General features: G+C 41.6%; 2 protein-coding genes across 3 annotated transcripts in view; both read right to left on the bottom strand.

Annotated features, from left to right (window-relative positions):
* The window catches only part of pcnx1 (pecanex 1), a 38,542-nt gene extending 25,593 nt beyond the window's left edge, over positions 1-12,949 (bottom strand). For both annotated transcript variants that reach the window (XM_075447513.1, XM_075447514.1), the window contains exons 1-6: positions 12,602-12,949; positions 10,941-11,155; positions 8,911-9,016; positions 7,646-7,682; positions 2,231-2,296; positions 415-2,130 (exon numbers count right to left, since the gene is read on the bottom strand). In XM_075447513.1, the coding sequence (XP_075303628.1) occupies positions 415-2,130; positions 2,231-2,296; positions 7,646-7,682; positions 8,911-9,016; positions 10,941-11,155; positions 12,602-12,754 (2,293 nt within the window). In that variant the 5' untranslated portion in view covers positions 12,755-12,949. The remainder of the gene's footprint in view (positions 1-414; positions 2,131-2,230; positions 2,297-7,645; positions 7,683-8,910; positions 9,017-10,940; positions 11,156-12,601) is intronic.
* Positions 12,950-14,293: 1,344 nt separating this feature from the next.
* On the bottom strand, positions 14,294-18,294 carry med6 (mediator complex subunit 6). Its single transcript, XM_075448128.1, has 8 exons — positions 18,240-18,294; positions 17,233-17,392; positions 16,884-16,975; positions 16,482-16,564; positions 16,278-16,386; positions 15,978-16,093; positions 15,855-15,882; positions 14,294-15,726 (listed from the first exon to the last, which is right to left on the bottom strand). Exons 1-8 carry the CDS (start codon positions 18,259-18,261, stop codon positions 15,596-15,598), a joined length of 741 nt encoding a protein of 246 aa, XP_075304243.1. The 5' UTR covers positions 18,262-18,294; the 3' UTR covers positions 14,294-15,595.
* Between the last annotated feature and the right edge of the window lie 321 nt (positions 18,295-18,615).

The following is an 18,615-nucleotide window of genomic DNA, read 5'->3' as shown; positions in this document are numbered from 1 at the left end:
TTTATCTAACCTCAGCAGAAAGCACACACTGTGTCGTCATACTAACTGCGCTTTGTAGAGGGAACGCTATGCTTGGGTCAGCATTTTAACTCCATGGAAACTCACCATGGTTACAATGAATTTGCAAGACAGACAACGTCTCGTATGCATTCACACGCACACACAGGCAATTTTGAAGTATACCCAACATCTGGAAGACCACACCCAAAACAAATTCAGGTTTATGAACTCTACCTTTGTGCTAGAGTCAAAGTATGCTCAATACTAAAATCATCATTCAGTTGATCTAAATCTTAAATCCTAAGTTAAAACAAATAAACCACACTAATAGAAAGGAATCTGTATTGTGTCTGGGGACATAATTCAGTTGTGTGTGTGTGTGTGTGTGTGTGTGTGTGTGTGTGTGGTACCCACCCCGCAGTGAAGCAGCAGTGGCATCCTGAGGCTCAGTAAAAGCTGTCTGGTTTGGCAGACTGTTTCTGGAGCGGGTCACTGATTCCAGCTGGGAGGCCCGACCCAGCAGAGAAGCAGCATCTAAGACTTCCCCTTCTTTGGCTTCCAAGTCCGACTTGGAGGTGGTGAGGGCCCGAGGCCCAGATGGAGCTCCCAAGCGGCTGGGATCGTTAAGGCAAGCAGCGGTGCCACTGTCCAAACTCAACACCCTGGCATGCGTTTTGGCACTACCTGTGCTGGGTGTACGGCGGGAGGTGCGTCGCTTACCTCCGTGTCGTGCTCCTGCCTCAGATCCTGCAGCAGCTTTTACTGTGGAGGAGGGTGCATTGGCTGCTGCATGCTTAGCTTTTGGGGCCCTGAAGTGACCTTCTGGTGAGTGGCAGGAGCGGGAGGTGGTGCTAGATGAGCTGTCTGTACTTAGATGGTGGGTGGAGTGGAGACTGGAGGCACGACTGAGTTCACTCTGATCACTAGAGTCATCCTCTCCACCAGTAAAGACAGCACTACAGGGCTTAGCCACACCACGTAAAGACAAGTAGTCCCGGTGACGGCTAGCATCAAAGCTGCTTGCCCTTTTCTTGCTGGTCTGCCGGCGCCCATTGCGTCCTGCTGACAGAGAGGAAGTCCTCTGAACGTTGTTCGCTGATTTTAATTGAGCGTCATCTTCCATTTGCTCCTGTTCTGTTCCCCCTACACCTGTTGAGCCATCAGCGCTGGTCCTGATGCCAGGCTCCTCCAGGCTTCCACCAGTTTCCACAAGTTCCTGGGTTGCAGAGGAGGGTGAGTCAGCAGTTTGTTTAGCAGTCAGCTCATTGGCATGAGGGTTTTTATTAGCCTCTCTAGAGGGAAGGTTGCTGAGACCTCGTGAGCTAATACTGCCGAGGCTAGAAGTCCTTCCATCTGTGGGAGCAGAAACAGCCTCTCCTCTGTCCCGTACACGCTCATCCCCTGAAAGTGAGAGCAGGCTCTCCACGTGTGTAGAACTGGTCTGTTCACTGTGGAAGCTGCTGACTGTGCTGTTGGTGTCCCTGTCTGTGCCGCTGCAGTAGCTCTCAGTGGAGCCACTACTACGAGTGCTCAGGCTCCTCAGGCTATCAGCACTTCGCTCCCCTCCCTGGGACTTCCCTCCTCCACTGGAGGCTTTCCCACCCACCTCTACCTGGTACAGTCCCGGACTACCTTCCCCTGCCTCCCTGGAGACTGAGCGGGGAACTCTGCGTGGTTCTTTGTGCCTGTAACATTCTACTCCAGAGGTGGAGGGCACAGCTTGGTCCTGCTGGTAAAGCCGCTCTGCCCCCTCTCTGTCGCTAATTATTGGTCTGTGTGGTCTGGCAGCCTCCAGCTCGCATACAGGGTCAAGGCCACCTCGCCGGGGTGGAGGGTACAGAGCAAAGTCTGGCAGACACGGGTCTGGGAAAGCAGAACCCGCTGAGCTTGAGGTCCGAGGCAGGCCCCGAGTACGGGGCTCCTTTCTAAAGCTCTGAGATTGCATGGATGCATGAGTGGTCACCTCTGTGTCACAGGATGAGTGAGACAGGCTGAAGTGATAAGCAGCAGAGTTACAGAGATCAGCAGGCTCCCTGGACAGCTCTGAAGGACACAAGGAGGTTGATGGCTGCAAGGAGGCGAAGGAGTCATTTGGGACAAGGCAGAACATCTTTGTGTCTGAGAGTAGATCTAAAAGAACACAGGAAAGAAAGAAAAAAAACATTTACCAAAGTGTGGAAGTGTCAAAGCCACTATCATGGCACTGCTTCTTATTTCCATGTGTGTTTACCGTGATCATGACTGCAGCTCTCGACGAGAGTCAAACTGATATCATCTGAGGTCTTTCCCACATCCCCTGCAAAGGTAGAAAGTAAGCAATTAAGAGTTGACAGGCTTAATCAGTTTTTCATTTTCTATCTGGATGCCACAGAAGCTGGCCTCTGCAGAGGATGAAGAAAAGAAACCCTTGAAATGCTTCCTCTGAGCAAAGGCCATGGTTGTACAGGCAGAACAGCCAGAATATAAGGCCACAAGCTGTTCTGAATAGATTCCTTGAAAACCATCACGGCAGCTTCAGATACAGTCACACTTAATCAGTTTTAAGGTATTACATATCAGAACATTAAGAATAAAGGTCATGTGGTTCTTGCCAAGTCTTTAAATTTGGTAAATACAACCCAAGATGAACAACAACACATGACATATTACACTGTGTGATTTACTTCACAAAAACTAAACCAAAATACGGTAGTGTGTGAAAAAACTAAGTGCACCCTTGCTTTTCACAGAGGAATTAAGGGGGTGAATAGCAGCTAGGTGCTGCTAATCAAATTTACAAGGTATTTTGATGATAATAATAATAACTTACAATAATATAAGTTTTGTCAGTTTGCTGTTTTAGAGGATTCAGTTGTGTGTTAACACAATGCCAAAGAGGAAAGACTTCAGCGAGGGTTAACCCTATGGTTATAAGGTCCTTTCCAAACTATTTGGAGTCCATAATTTTAAAGAGAGAAAGGTTATTCACAAACAGAGAACATTCAAGAAAGTTGCCAACCTTCTCAGCAGTGGACGTCCCAGCAAGTTCACCCCAAGGTCAGACTGTGCAATGCTCAGAGAAACTGCAAAAAGACCTAAGAGCTACATCTCAGACTCTACAGGCCTCAGTTAGCATGTTAAATGTTAAAGTTCATGACAGTCCAATTAAAAAGACTGAACAAGTATGGCTTGTTTGGAATGGTTGCAGGAGAAAACCTCTTCTCTCTAAATAGAAAATAGCAGCACAGCTTAGGTTTGTAAATTTGCATCTGAACAAACCACAAGACTTCTGGAACAATGTCCTTTGGACAGACGAGATCTAAGTGCTGATGTTTGGTCATAATGCACAGCAGCACGTTTGGAGAAAACCAAACACAGCATATCAGCACAAACACCTCATACCAACTCTCAGGCACGGTGGTGAAGGGATGATGATTTGGGCTTGTTTTGCTGCTACAGGGCATGGGGTCCGTTTCACAAAGCAGCTTCAACAAACTCTGAGTTGATCTACTCTGAGATAGAAAACTCTGAGTTTCCAGAAACGCAGATTTGAGTGAGTTTAGTGAACTCTAAGTAGTTTCACCTTGAGTTTTGCGTGTTCACCACAACTTTAGAAACCCAGCATCAATGGAGCACCGATTCGCCGTGGCAACGGGGAAGAGGCGGGCAACGTTTTTCACCAACCTCGAATTGGAAATCTTAATGCGCTCACACGGCGAGTTTCAACACGTTTTTAGAAATAAGTGCAACACCGCTGCAGCAACAAAAGCGTAAGTTTAAATGTACCATAGTCCTTTGTAATCACAATAATATTACAGGGAAACTGCTTGAATGGTAACTGTGGAGGGGGGCGTGGTGCATCAGGTGCAGAGGAGAGGTGGGAAGGGCTCAGAGGACAGGGGGAGGGGAGATGATGGGCACATCTGCACATCAGCTAATCATTCTCCCCTTTATCAGTAGCGTGCTGGTCCGGGCGGGAGGAGAGAGAACCAGGAGATGACCTGTCGGAGGGACGACAGGGGAGAGGAGAGCGGAGAGCAGAGAGTCGAGAGCAGAGGGTGGGAAAAACCCTGGATTAACCTCGTGAGCCTGAGTTGACGAAAGATAAATGAAAGGTTAACTCACACCAAGTGGTCTGCATATCTGTTGGGGAACCCACGGTGGCACAAACCTGCCACAGTAACCCATTCATTTATTTCATTTAGGTGAAATCCCGCGGGGGAGAAGCGCAGTTGGGAGCAGTTTAAGATGAAATATAAAAACATTGTTCAAACAGGTGAGACCTCGGCATGGAGGTACCTCATTTTGATCATGTTTTATACTGTAAAGTAAATATTAAGTGGCTATTTGACGGTGCAGTTATTTTATCCCCAACATAATGCTGTTTTCACACACATAATGTCTTCTCATCTATATCATGTTCTGTTGAATAATTAAGTCTACTTAAACTAACACAGACTTCTACTGAGCCAACAGAAAGAAGGCAGATGCCCGTAAAACGGGTGGTGCCAGCACCGTCACCTCTAACAGAAGGCCAGTGGCTGAGGGAGTCCACCCCCAAGACACAAGTGTCTTTATAAAATATAATAGGCCAATATATATCTTTTTTAAGCCTATTCAAAAAAATATTTATATATTTTTTTTTCTTTTGTCCCAACAAAATTCTGATGGTGCCGCTCAAAAAGATAATTATCTGGAAATGCTAAAACATCCATGTCTGATAACCATCTCCCGACGAATATTTAATTCTCTGCGCAGTAACGCTGCACCTTCATCCACGGGATCGTTGTCAAAAGGACATGCCATGTTTGTGAAAAAAGTCGTCTCCTCCTGTGCCTAATGGACTTCTAGAAGTAGAAGAACTAGGCTACATTAGGCCTTGAGTAAAACCTGGTCCCGACCAGGTTAGGTTCATAGAGTCTGTTACTACGGTAACTGACCAAGAGGTTAAGTTACCTCTCTCTGTGAAACAGGCTAGAGTTACCCCTCTTTCTCGGGTTTGAGTTACCTCCCTTTGTGAAACGGAAAACGGAGTTTCCATCATTTCAGGGTTAATAAACTCAGAGTTTTCACTAAACCTGCTTTGTGAAACGGACCTCTGGACACCTTGCAACCACCATGAACTCCTCTGTATACCAAAGTATTCTAGAGTCAAATGTGAGGCCATCTGTCCGACAGCTAAAGCTTGGCTGAAACTGGGTCATCAACAGGACGATGATCTCAAGCAAAGCAACAAATCGGCAAAAGATTGGCTGAAAAATAAAATAATCAAATGTTGCAATGAGCCAGTCAAAGACATAAACTGAATTTGACTGAAATGCTGAGGTGGAACCTCAGAGAGCTGCGAATAAACAAATGCCCGCAAACTTCAATTAACTGAAGCAACGTTGTAGGAAAATGTAACTTTTAGTTACTGCTGCTAAAATTTGTTCTCTGATTTTCTGTTCTCTGTTCTACTGAATCATGGGGTCTTCTTAGTTTTTACATGTACCGCTTTTGCATTTTGGCCGAGTCTTTGTTAAATAGATAATGACACAGTATACCATATCTTGTTTGTCATGCGAGGTTGTATTTAATGATTTTAATATCCGAGTACCACGTCATTTTATTAGGTCCTGATACGTGAAAACTAAAAACAACTGAAACGGGCTGTTCTTTCTTTTCCACGTTACTGAACATTTTGTGCAAAGATGTAAATATTCATATATATTTATATTCATATATTCTTTGCCTCTGGAATAAAGAAGGCCATCTTTTGGGAGTTTGGGAGTAACAGACTGAGTGGAAAGAGACGGGGAGAAGCTTTGAAAAACAAAACAACTGCAGAACCATTATCCAACTTCAGATAATTTCTTGTCATCACGACCTGCGAGATAATTACAATGACTCACTGAATTATTCAGAAGACACAGACACCTCAATCTAACACTCGATATAAAGGACCCAAAGCGAAACTTCAAGTTAATATTTGTCCTATATTCCAATAAAGCCTTCCTTGAAAATGACTCCCATGCCGGGCCTTCCAGTCTTTTAGTTTTTTTTCCCCCCTCCTAAGTCTCTGCAGCGCCTGTCAAAAGCCGAATCACCTTAGTGTGACTGTTGAGGTCACAGTAACGCTGAGTCAGAGAGGATCTCCTGGGCCGCAGGGTAAGCGTGGTCGAGGATGTGGTTATCCCACAAAGAGAGGAGCGTAAAAAACCAAACACTTTGTAATAATGTTCATGTAACAAGTCAATTCTTTCACTTTCAACCGTGGGCTGTAAGAGTACAAATACCTTAACTCTAGTAGAATTACATATTTTAAGAAGAAAATTATAAGTACTGTTCAATTTACCTACTCAAGTAAAAGTGGAAACGTAAAGGCTCCCTGACTGAGAATCATTCTTACAGCTGACTTCAAATCACCTAAACAAGGATGCTGCATTCAAATCAAGGGGGGGGGCTTCCTTTTGTTGATTTGCTATTCACAGCAAATTCTCGTCAGGCGTTAAATATTTCACCGAACGCAAGAAAGAAATGAGCTAATAATGCTCCACCAGTGCTTCATTCAAAGTTTTATTAGTTCAAAAAAATAACGAAGGATTTTATATTTACTTGCTCAGCCACGTTTCTGGGTAAGGACATGAAATTCAGCAGTTGAGTTTGAAAAACTGTATTTCAGAAAATCTGAAGTGAAGAATGAATCTGAAAAATGAAGTTTTCATAGATTTTTTTTCCCCTCAGAATAAAGACGGAATTGCGGAGTTCCCGGCTGTCAGTAAATGCAGCTTTACATTAAGAGTTTCCATCCCATCCGTTATTTGGAGTCGCAACGAATGTTGTGCGCCAATGGAAGGGATCAGGGGATCAGTTCTAAATGCTACTGGTCTACCCGTGTGGGTTAAAACCGCGCTCGACAAAATATACAACAACCGACGATCCCCATCGAATTCACAAAATAAAACAGAACGAGTGACGAGCATCTTGGAAAAGTACAGAGTGGAATAAACAGCTACTTGTGTTCAAATGTAGCAAGTAAAAGTGAAAAGTTAATAAAAAAGCCAAAGTACATACACCCAAATATCCAACACATCCAACACTGGTTTTCAGCCATGTTCCCTGCACACAGAGATCCTGTCTCGGTCTTTTGGTGATATTATGAACCGTAGATGATCAAATATTCAAAGTCGCCATTGTTTTATGTGAAGAAACATTCTCAAACTGCTCTACAAATTGTAAATGTTTTTCAGATTGCTGAATCTCCGCCCATCTTCATTTCTGAGAGACTTCTACCTTTCTAAGGTGCTCTTTTCGATATCAAATCGTGTTACGGACCTGTTGCTAATTAGTTGCAACATGCTCCTCCAGCCGTTTCATTTTGTTACCACTTACTTTTTCAGCTCTATGTCGCCCCAGTCCAAACTTTGTTTGTTTGTTTGTATTCAAGATGAGCTCAAGTTTTTTGCTGAAATAGTTAAATGTCTTTCACCATTTTTAGATCTTTTCTGTGTTCTACTGTGATATATATTTGAAAATCATTGCATTCGGTTTTTATTTACATTTCACACAGCGTCCAAACTTTTTTTTTAAATTAGTGGTTGTACTTCCAGCCTCTGCTTTCATGTTTGGAGGTTCACATGTAAATTCTTCAAGCATGCGTGACAACATATTGAGTACTTATAATTACCTTTGACAACTGTTCCTCTTCCGTGTGAGGACGCAAGCTGAAATGCATGGAAAAAGATCAAACTATTTATCTTTAGAAAAAAAAAAAAAGCTGTTTAGCATATATATATATATATATATATATAAATAAAAAAAGAAAATTCCGGTAACAAATTGTTCATGTCCACAAACTGTGGTGCGATCAGTTAGGAGCACAATATCTCAAAGAAAGCACTATCCCACATCCCAGTCCATGTTGCCTTGCTGTCTCTGAAGGGAAAAGTTTTGGTTTCTCTGCCAACTCGCTACAGCAGCTGGGGCCAAAATGAATGCTGATTAGTGACTCAAGGACATACACAGCAATGAGGCAGAACACTGCACCCATGGGACTCAGAGGTTAAATATATCCCACAGAAAACATCAGCTAAATAACTTTGAATATTGGATGAGATGTCTCCTGACAGCGAGCTAAGAGAGAATCCCTCATAATGAAAACAACCTTTTCACACAACAGTTTATCATAGTCGCATGTGTGTGCAATTTGTGGTGCTCACAGTAAGAAGGTACAAATTAGAAACAGATATCAGTCTGAACAAACAACGTCTGACAACTATATCGTTGTCATTTAGTAGTGTGTCTGTCACAAAGCGTGTATAGTGTCTGCTGCGCGACAGCATGTGTCAAAAAACCATCACGTAGTTCAATTTACCATCAGATTGTTAGCCGAAGGTAGCATTTGTGCTACGTATAATTCTGGAGTTGTTGTGTCGGGGGAAGTTTTAAAGGCACCAAACTGTGCGTGCTTTTCAAAACACACACTTCCTGCACAAGCAAATCGAACAATAAATAAGGTGCAGTACGTTGCAAATTAGACCTTTATCTTCTTTTCAAATTTGACTAATTTGCTCATTGTGTTTTCAAAGTATCGATGAATCACTTAGCCTGTGAACGTAAAAATATATGACGCGTCATCAAGAATCCAAAGCCAAAGAAGCTCCATATTTATGTCAACTCCAATAATATAAAGGGATGACATTTAATGACATAAAATCCTCATATTTCAGAAGACTAAACCAGTTATTTGTTGACATATGATTTCGGTGATTCGCTTCTTTTGCTTGTGAATACGAACAGACACGCGTGCCCCTCGACGTGATTCAGAATCCAACCAGTGGTTTGATATTATTCAACTTAAAACAGGTTGAAGCGATAAAGAAGAGGGTGGCCAAAAGTTAAACAATACAGAGTGTGAAAGTAGCACAGGAATGTATGGAGTGCTCCGATTACCTGCTGGTTAGACTCCATCCCAATATAAGAGTTCCTGGAACTACAGTCCACTGGTGGAGTCTCTTGTCTGATGAAGTCTGCCATCTCAATACCCCCTCCAGGGTCCCTGTGCAAACACACCGACACAAATGTACACCTTAATTTTTTGGCACATGCACAAAAGCAATCTTGGACGGCACAGAGTGTTCAGGACTCTATTTCAAAGCTTTTCTTTTTAATGGGTTTTATAAAAAAAAACTTAAAAACTTTTCTCCTGGTCTAAATTCAGCCCAGACATGCTTGTTAAACCAGTCGGTATGTCAAACCAAGCAATCTGCCAGGGATATAAATCATTTCCAGGTGCCAAAAAAAGGTTTCATTGATGGGTAAGACCAGAAAACATACACTCCAAATAATGAACCAAAATATTCAGCGCAGAGGAATGGAAGCTGGATGAGGACCAGCCAGGGGAAAAAGAGTGGGCGTTGGAGCAGAAACACCTTAATCAACATCAGCTCTGCTTGCCTGCTCCACTGTAAACTCAAACAACCTGGAATGCTGCTCCAGATGTGTGGGCAAAGCTGTGACTGCAACTGTCCCTGTGGTCGGGAGCTCTTACTCTTCTTGTTGCCTTTTCTTTCTCTCAGCGTCCTGCTAAGCACTCCCTCTGGAATGTGAATATGAGTCACTTCTGCAATTCACAGGCAGTAAAAGGCTGAAACCTCACTGGCTTTTGTTACTTCTGAAAAGTGAGCTAAACAAAAAAAAAAAAAAAAAAAGGACAGAGACATTCAGAGCCCAGCTACAGCATTATTTTGTGCTGCGTTAAATGTTACAGAGTTTGGTATTTGAGGTAAATAACATTCAAGTCGAGTTAATTCATACAAATCCCACACTGCTTCAGTAATGTTGAGGTACGGGCTCTGGGGAGGATTCTTCCCTCCATCAGACCTGTTGCCACTGATTTTCAGTCCACTTCGTGTGGCATTTGGCATATCTCAGCCTTTTCTCCCCGTTTCCCTTCCTTGAGAATGGCTTCTTGACAGCCAACCTTCCATGGAGACCAATTCTGATGAGGCTTCAGTGAACAATAGATGGATCAGTTCAAGGGTCAGATGCCTTTTTCAGACCCCATGTCAGATCTTCTCTGTATTCTTTTTCCCTATTTTTTAAGAACGCATCACTTGCAGATTGTGTTCATCTGCTTTCTGCGTTTTTGTTTTTTTTCTTCTTTTGGCCTCCACACATCCATTTTCCTCAAATTTATTAAGGACACGCTGCACACCATGCTGAGATGTGCCAAGTTTTCAGCTAATAGCTCTTTGGGAATCACCTTGTTAGGCAACAAATGTATCTTTGCAACAGTCTGCTAATAACAAAGTGCCTACAGATGCTATTTAAAGTTGGAAAGTTTAAAGTTTGCTCTTTTACGCGTAGATGCAAAACAGGTTAATCCCTTGAGTTAGGGGGCTTTTTTTATGCTTTAAGAATTCGTAGGTCAGTGTTAAAACAAAAAAAAACAAAAACATAAAAGTCCTCTGACACTGGTCAGGAACAAGGACTGGACTGAAAATGAGAGAAAAAGAGGACAATGTTCAAAGCAAAACTTTGACATTTTTAAAGAACTATTGATCAAGAGCACCTTAAAAGATTACAACAAAGTCTGGCTGATTGGAAGCAAATTGTAGATATATGAATATATGTTTTTTTTTTTCCTCTTCCCATTTCCCTCACTTATTTTCTTATTCCTTTATCTTTTTATTAAATCAAATGATATGATCATATAATATCATTTGTAAGAAAAATAGATAATTAGACCATGGACCACGGCTGCCACCATCAGACATCGATAGATTACATGTCCTTTAACGAACTCAACACAGGTCATGAGATCCTTCTCAATCACTGATCAAGAAGTGCGGTGTCCTCTGCTGGTGCATGGATTTTACTTGCTCTGCCCCCATATCCACATCTATACCTCTTAAACTCATGAAACATTTGACCCCACACACATCCAATCCACCATCAGGCTGAATGACACGTCAGCTTACCCAGGGCCGTTGCTGTCCTGCCGGCGGGTGACGCCTCCATCGTTAGCCCCCTCAGTGCCACCTCTGCTACTCTGATTCTCCTTGGCTTGATGCTCCACCACCTCCCCCTCATCCAGGGCATGGTGGAGGCGGTAATTCACCGTCTTCAGCAGCAGAAAAATGGCAGCAATCACACCGCAGTAGATTCCCACTATCACCATAGTTGGCGGCAGGGCCTGGTATTTGAGGAGGATACAGAAGTTGACTCGGTTAATGTGAGCCTACCAGCTGCATGTGTACAACAGCCTTGCTCCCCACCCACCCCCCATCCCACTGCTGTATTTAATAACTTTCCTTTATTAATCCCAAAAGTCAAGGACTCATTTTCATAATATCATAGAATTTTTACTGTAATACTTGAAAAAAAAAAAAGAACAACAAACACATAATGGCACTCACTGTGCTGATTATTTATGACGCATGCATGCAGTGATTGAAAAACATCACAGCAAAGTATTTTTAACTCAAAATGACCTGTCATGTTCACTCACAAGTTCATCAGAGGTCAATGGAGCATCATGCACAAGGGGTATTACCTTTAAACTGTGAGTGAGTGTGTGTGTGTGTGTGTGTGTGTGTGTGTGCGGGACTGTGTATAAGGCGCCAGATTCCCAGCCTCTGCATCCGTCCGCAGTCGCGATAAGCAACGACACTACCATATGAACCACGGAGCTGACCAACACATTTGCACTCCAGGAATAGAAGTGAAATTGCAAACCGATTTGAAACATCAGCTTCAGGTCAATAAATCAACCATAAACTGCCCTGAGAACAGTTATGAGTGAGAATCTGAAAAACACAATGACCCAGCTGACATTCTTAACTTCATGTAGCCCATCTGGGTACAACTGTAGGATAAACAACCCTTTGATCCCATGCCCTACGTGAAAGTAATCTACTTCTGCTGGAGTGGTAAATCCATCTTGGACAGCTGGGATGGTATGCTGGTATCACCTCTACAAACACACACAAAAAAGAAATGCCCTTGGAAGACCAACAAGTAAACAAAGACAACTTGTGGGGAATTAACTGAGCAACCAGCAGCCAGTAATTTGGGTCCTTTTCATGGGCATTTAAACTCTTACTGTGACATCCTTGTCAGCTGTCCTCTTGTATTCACAGCTGGCAGCTACTAAATGCTAGAAAACGGCAAATCACTGCCAATAGTAGGGAAACAAGTAAATAAGGAGGGGGGTCAATTAGATTCACTGATTACAACCTGCAACAGAGTTATCCACTGTTAATATCCAACACTGTGTAAATACACAATTTTAACAAAAGAGCTTTCTTATCTCGTCTGCTTATTGGACAGAACACTCACAAGAAAGGAAATTAAGATTAATGAAACAACCCCCCACCTCCCCCCAGTGAATTGCTAATAATTCCGTCGACTCAATAGTTGTGGGAATATGTGGAAAATAATTCAAATATTTCATGGCGTTTTGGTAGTTTAAAGAGAGGCTACATTGTCTCCGCTCCAGATAATAGACCGAGACCGACCGTTAGTATCTTGTGGCAGCTAACCTAACGGACACTTGGTTTGGTAACTTACGTTGTCAACAATAAGAACAAACACGCATAAAAAGACAATATTGTGGATTTAAATGGACAAAACCACTCACCATGTACAGCGTGAAGGGGAAACATAGCAGAAACAGCCAGATGTAGAGATGTAAAGCGTTGACGAATGTGTTCTGATCGGGGTCGTAGTACCATCCGCCTGTGACTGAAGCCCAGACCCCCTGCCTCAGGATCTGTAGAGTCTGCGACCCCATGTTGTTTAATCCCCTCCGACGAACTCGGGCGGAACCGACCAACGGAACAACCGGGGTGACACCCTGGCTAGTCGTCGTTCAACATGACAAACGGTGCTCTGTTTTCAGACAGTGGCCTTAAAATCCCCTCTGCAGCCATCTTCTCTGCTGCTAGCCGGCCAGCTGGGGCACTGTTTCAGTCCTCCACTGAGGAGTCTCCTATCCCACCACGCCCTGCGAGAAAGTTCTTCTTCGTGGAATCAGTACGCAGTAGCCAGAGTGGTGAACCGTGGGAAGCACTAAGGGAAGCTTAAAAAAAAAATGTTAAAAGAAAAAAAAATCCTTTTTTGTGCGGTTCTGAATTATTTGTGTCTATATCTTCTTCGTAAAAAAAAAAAGAAGCTTTTTTCTTTATAAGCGTTGGAAATAAACGTGGCTCAATGGATAGACAACAACATGGAATAAAATTAGATCAGGCAATTAGGACTTTGTACCAAATATGATCAAATGGGGACACCTGCTGGTCAAATACTTTTTGAAGGCACAAGCCAAAATCACGTTACACGCCTGTTCAGTGGTTCTCATTCATAGTTAAGATACGAGATAATTCTTAAAGGTGCTGACGTGATTAAAAGGACAAGAAAGACGATAGAACTTCATATAGCCATCAGCTATTATTATTTCGGTTGCTTTGTTATTTAAGTCCAACTATCTGGACTCATTTTTACCACTATGTTGTCTTTTAGAGGATAACGGTGGTGCTTGAAAATGAGTGAACCCTTCAGATATCTCTGCTGTAAGGCAGCAAAAATGTGATTTAAAGTATAATTTTCCAATGTGACATATCTGTGGGCGGTAAAATTACGTAAATCTCCAGGATAAGCAGCAAATTGAGGTTTGGAATTGTCAGGTGTTGCAGGTGTCATCATCACTCTAATGACGGTTGGGTGTGAGTGAGCAACATGTTTGAGCTTATGTATCATGGAATGAACCAATAGCATCTCTACAGACCCCAAGTAGAGAAATCAGTTGGCAGTTAAAAGAGGGTGCTTGCTGAGTTTATTGAACTGTTGGAACTTGCTGAATGACAGAAAACATGGACCCAACAAGAGAGCTGTCAGTGGAAACAAGGGAAATAATTGTAAGACTCCTCCAAGAAGTTAATTTAACATAGTGCTGAGCTCATTTTTCAGGATGGCATATTGCCACAGCACAAAGAGCGTTTGAACCTTTCCTCAGGACGGACATATAATCTCAGTGTAATGGCCAGCAAACTGATCTCAATACGATTCGAAATTTATGGTGCAAATTGAGAAAAAAAAAGGGCCCCCGACAAGGTCCAATCCTGCAGAGCTGATCTGTTGACTGCTACACAAGAAAATTGGATACAGGTTAATGAAGAATAGGAGGAGGTGCAGCAAAGTATATTTTGCTGTACTTCATCTGAAAAACATCACTGCCAAAAAATTAATTTTTAAAATTTTAGACTGTTTTAAAGTATTAAAAATAAAATTCATATCTGTGTTATGTTTATTAAATTCAAGGAACATGCATATTCCATCATTTTTGCTGAAGCACAACAGGCGCAAAGTTACTTTTATTGGCAGTAGGAACACAACACAAGAAAACAACTTGCATCGTACATTTTGCTTTGAGGTAAGTCAACTAAACATGGGAGAATGGTTTAATCAAGACTCAATTAAACAAAACATTTTACAGTTGGACATATACTTTTATCTAAAACAAAATCAAAGCACAGTATTTCTTTCATAAAAGGGTTAAAGTGTATGTCTTTGAAGATGCTACGGACACGGACTTCTCAGACGAGATGAAGTTTTGACACATCTTCCCTGTGAGGCAGACGGAGCATCAAACTGTCCTTTGTAGTCACGACAACAAAAACATGGTGCTGATGTCAGCAATAAACCGACAGCGAAGGTGATGTCAGCACATCATCAAAAAACTTAATCCACAGTGAAAAGCCTGTCGACATCAAAGCTCGTAACATCTGTTCTGTGCAGCAGCCTGAACTGTACTTAATTTTTTTTATTTATTTATTTTTTAAACCTTGACCTTATTTCTGCCATAAAATACGTTCATTTAGTTTGGTGAAAGTCGGCCTCCTTCGGACACTTTAGATTCACTCGAGATCCGTGTATTTCCATTTAACGGGAGAGAACAGGTCATTGACAATACAGCCTCTAAATAAGGCATTATCCGTCTTTATTTCACCAATACTTTAAGACGAATGAATGAATGAATGAATACTATTGCACTGTTAGCTCAAAGCTACCGTGTTGTTGTTATTGGGGGCTATCGGGGGTTTTCTACACACACGTCTACAGGGATGACGTCATGGACGTGCGCTGCCCCCGATAGCCCCCAATAACAACATGGCAGCTCTGAGCTAATGGTACGCGTTCATTCATTCATTCGTCTTAAAGTATTGGTGAAATAAAGACGGATAATGCCTTATTCAGAGGCTGTATTGTCAATGCTCTGTTCACTCCCGTTATATAGATATATGCGGATCTCGAGTGATCTAAATAGCGTCCGAAGGACGCCGACTTTCACCAAACTGTTATCGGTGAGTAGATGAACGAATTTTATGTCAGAAATAAGGTCCAGATTAAAAAACAAACAAACTCCCCCTTTAAATCCAAGTGTGTAAAAAAAAAAAAAGGTGTGCAAGAATGAAGAAAAGCCACCGACACGTTTATCCCGGTTCAGCTCAAACCGACGGCGCTGCAGTTTTGAGGAGGAAACACAAACGTTCCCAAAGAGAGGGGGTTCTCCCTGTAAATGCTGTGGGACCTTTCACAGTCATTTCTCCACCTTCGCGCAGTGTTAGGAGAAAGGCAATCACTGCAGCCTTGCTCTCTTCTCAGGAGGTGGTTTACTTGGTGGAGCAGGCGCTGAGGACTTGGCAGCCGGCTCCCTCTCCTCTTGTTTTACAGTTTCTGTGGGAGGTTCAGGCTCCTTCTTCACCTCCACTGAAATACAAGTGAATACATTTAGAGAAAAACTCCAAAGTTTGGCCTCCACCTCATCAATATCAAAACATAAATATCACTTATAAATCAAAAAGTTTGGCAATAATCCATCTCTCTGAATAACATACCTGGAATAGGCTTATCACCAGGCTTAGGCTGGAAGAACAAACCGAAAAGAAATGACGTCAACGTGAAATCATTTTTGTTTCTGATCAGCATTAATTACTGTGTACAATCAGCATGAAATGTACCTGGTAGAAAGTCGGTGGAAATTTTGACCTGAGGTCCAAAAGGAGTGTGTCGACACGATGCCTCTGAAACAGGGAACTAGGCTCCTCCTTCTTCTTAGACTTGGGCTTGGTTTTTTCTGAGAAAAATTATTGACAAAAATCAACATCTTACACCAATGTGCAAAAGAATAAACGCTCTTGTATGTCACTGTCCTACTGTTCTGGCACTTATAGACTTCACCATTTGTTTTTAGTATTTGTGACCTCAGGTCACAGGAATCTATAAATATCTAAAAAGTAGATGTAAACGAATGAACAAACCTCCCTCCTCGTGATCCTTAAAGTGCCACCAGTATCCCTTGGATGGGTGATAGCGACAATATGACATGGCCTCATCAAAAGCAGACTGGATTCCATGGACTGCAGAAAGCTAAGGTAGATATGATTTATATTAAAAACAGACAATACAATACAAACTTCAGCAGCATTTCTGATTAAAACAGAAAAAAACAAGTTTGTTTTTACCGATCTGGAGCTGATAACTGTTCCCAGGTCTGGGGCCTGATACACCACCCCTGCTATGATGTAGAAGTCAGCCAAGGGGATCACTAGAGAATAACCGCACAGAGGCCGAGGCTCAAATGCTGTACTCAGTTTATCTGAACATTTTTATATTCAGTGGAAGTCATAAAAGCAGAAACTTGTAACTGATTGTTTTCATTTTATTAAATGCTTTCTTTGTTATCTATCACTCTGTGCAACACAGTAACAATAATGAAGGTAATGGTAAGCTGAATAGCTGAAAATAAACATTTGATAACATCAATAATAACAGCTGTATGTACATTACACATGATACAGACTAGCTGGTCATCATTTTCTTCATTGAAATGTAATTAAATTGCAATTAAATCTTGTGCTGCTCACCTTGTGTCGACGACTGCCTCTGTTGTTTACGGATTATATACAGAATTGGCTCCTGAGCGTGAAGGAGAATGTACTCCACACCCACCATCTGACTGAAAATAGCACAAAAAAACCCACTGAACAATAAACATGTGCAGCAATGGAGGAAAAATAGAAGATTTCAGACCACAAACAACTAATATTGTAAAAGAAAACTATCACATGCATCTTCCATGTCCGAGTTCATTATATTTCCTTTTTGAGCCGAAACCCTTTTTCGCGTAATTTGACACAGCATTTATAATTTCTTTATCTTTATTGATGTGATACCACTTACCAAGTAACACCAAAGTGAGTTTAATAAACTTACTTGAGATGCTCCAGAGTGAGCCGCTGCATCTTCACTACCTCATTGTTGCAAGTTCGGTCATAGAATGGGTTGCTCCTCTCTGAGAAGTAGTCCAGTACATTCCCAGGGTTAAGAATTGGCACCCAGCCGCTGTCCACCCAGGATATCCCGAGAAGGTTGTCTGCGAAAGTGAACAAGAACCTACATGAACGGATAAGCTACTCTATTAAATTTCCAAATTGAGCGAATTTTAGATTCAAAGTTGCTGTTTAACAGCAAAGTTTCTAGAAGTCATGGATTTTCTCTCAGGGTTTTTACTAAAGAACCTTGAAAAAGAAAAATCCTTATCAAATCGAGACTATTTCATTTTCCAATTTTTTGTTTTTAATGTTGGGAGCAAATATTTCCAGCTTTTTGTTTTGTATATATGTCGATTGAAAGTATTGCATTTTTATACACACTGAAATAACTAAACAAAGCCTGTTAAAAAAAATTGCAAAACGTGACTACAATTTCTCCGACATCTAAAGTTTTGAGTGCTCCTACTATTAACCAGCAGTTACAGTCTAAAACTTAACAAGGGAGGGCATAGGATGGAGCACTTTAAACAACGAAAATCATTTATTGATTTATTGATTCCATTTAAGTCACAGGGTGACTACAGCGACCACTGAACTGGATGTTAGCAAATCTGCATTTTAAATCTCCCCTGCATGTAATTAAAGTCAACGCTCCATGACATAGCTGGAGTTGATATATAGGATACAAGCTTAATACTGCTATAAATGATACCCTAAACGACAATAACTACTTTGGCAGCTCCCCGACGTTAGCCAAAGTGCTAATATAAAGCTATGTTGCTAATGTTAGCGTCAAGCGCTAACAGATATATTTAAAAACAAAACAACTAACTGCAAATCCAAGCATTTTTCAATCATTCAACAATATTCCCAATTTCAATTTAACAACTAATTAAAAATATCCTGGAAATAACTTTATAACAAACAATAAAACAGAGAATTATCGACCTCTGAAATCCACCGACGCCATGATGTAAACAAACTGTCACACAAAGATGACGTCGTCACTATCCCCTGCGTCGTAGCTGATGTCGTCATCTAAAATACATAATTAATTAATAAAAATTCAAATTAATTAATTAATTAATAAAAAAACATGGTTGCAGCATGAATAATCCATATGGGGGCTTTTTGCTTCCATAACATTTTTCTTTTCACAAAAGTGTTTTCGACTTTTTTTTCCATCCAGAATACAAAGTGTTCGTTGGACACTCATATGCAAATGGCGGCACATTTATTGATACAATGTTTTATTTCTAAAAGCCGTTTGGAAATTGTTTTTCTGTATTTGCTTGGTTCTGGTTCTGGTTGTCGATGTAGAACT

This window comes from Odontesthes bonariensis, chromosome 17, assembly GCF_027942865.1.
Source record: "Odontesthes bonariensis isolate fOdoBon6 chromosome 17, fOdoBon6.hap1, whole genome shotgun sequence".
In the NCBI taxonomy this organism is placed as follows: Eukaryota; Metazoa; Chordata; class Actinopteri; order Atheriniformes; family Atherinopsidae; genus Odontesthes; species Odontesthes bonariensis.
Note: the sequence above shows the minus strand (reverse complement) of the source record. Positions and strands in the feature narration are given on the sequence as shown.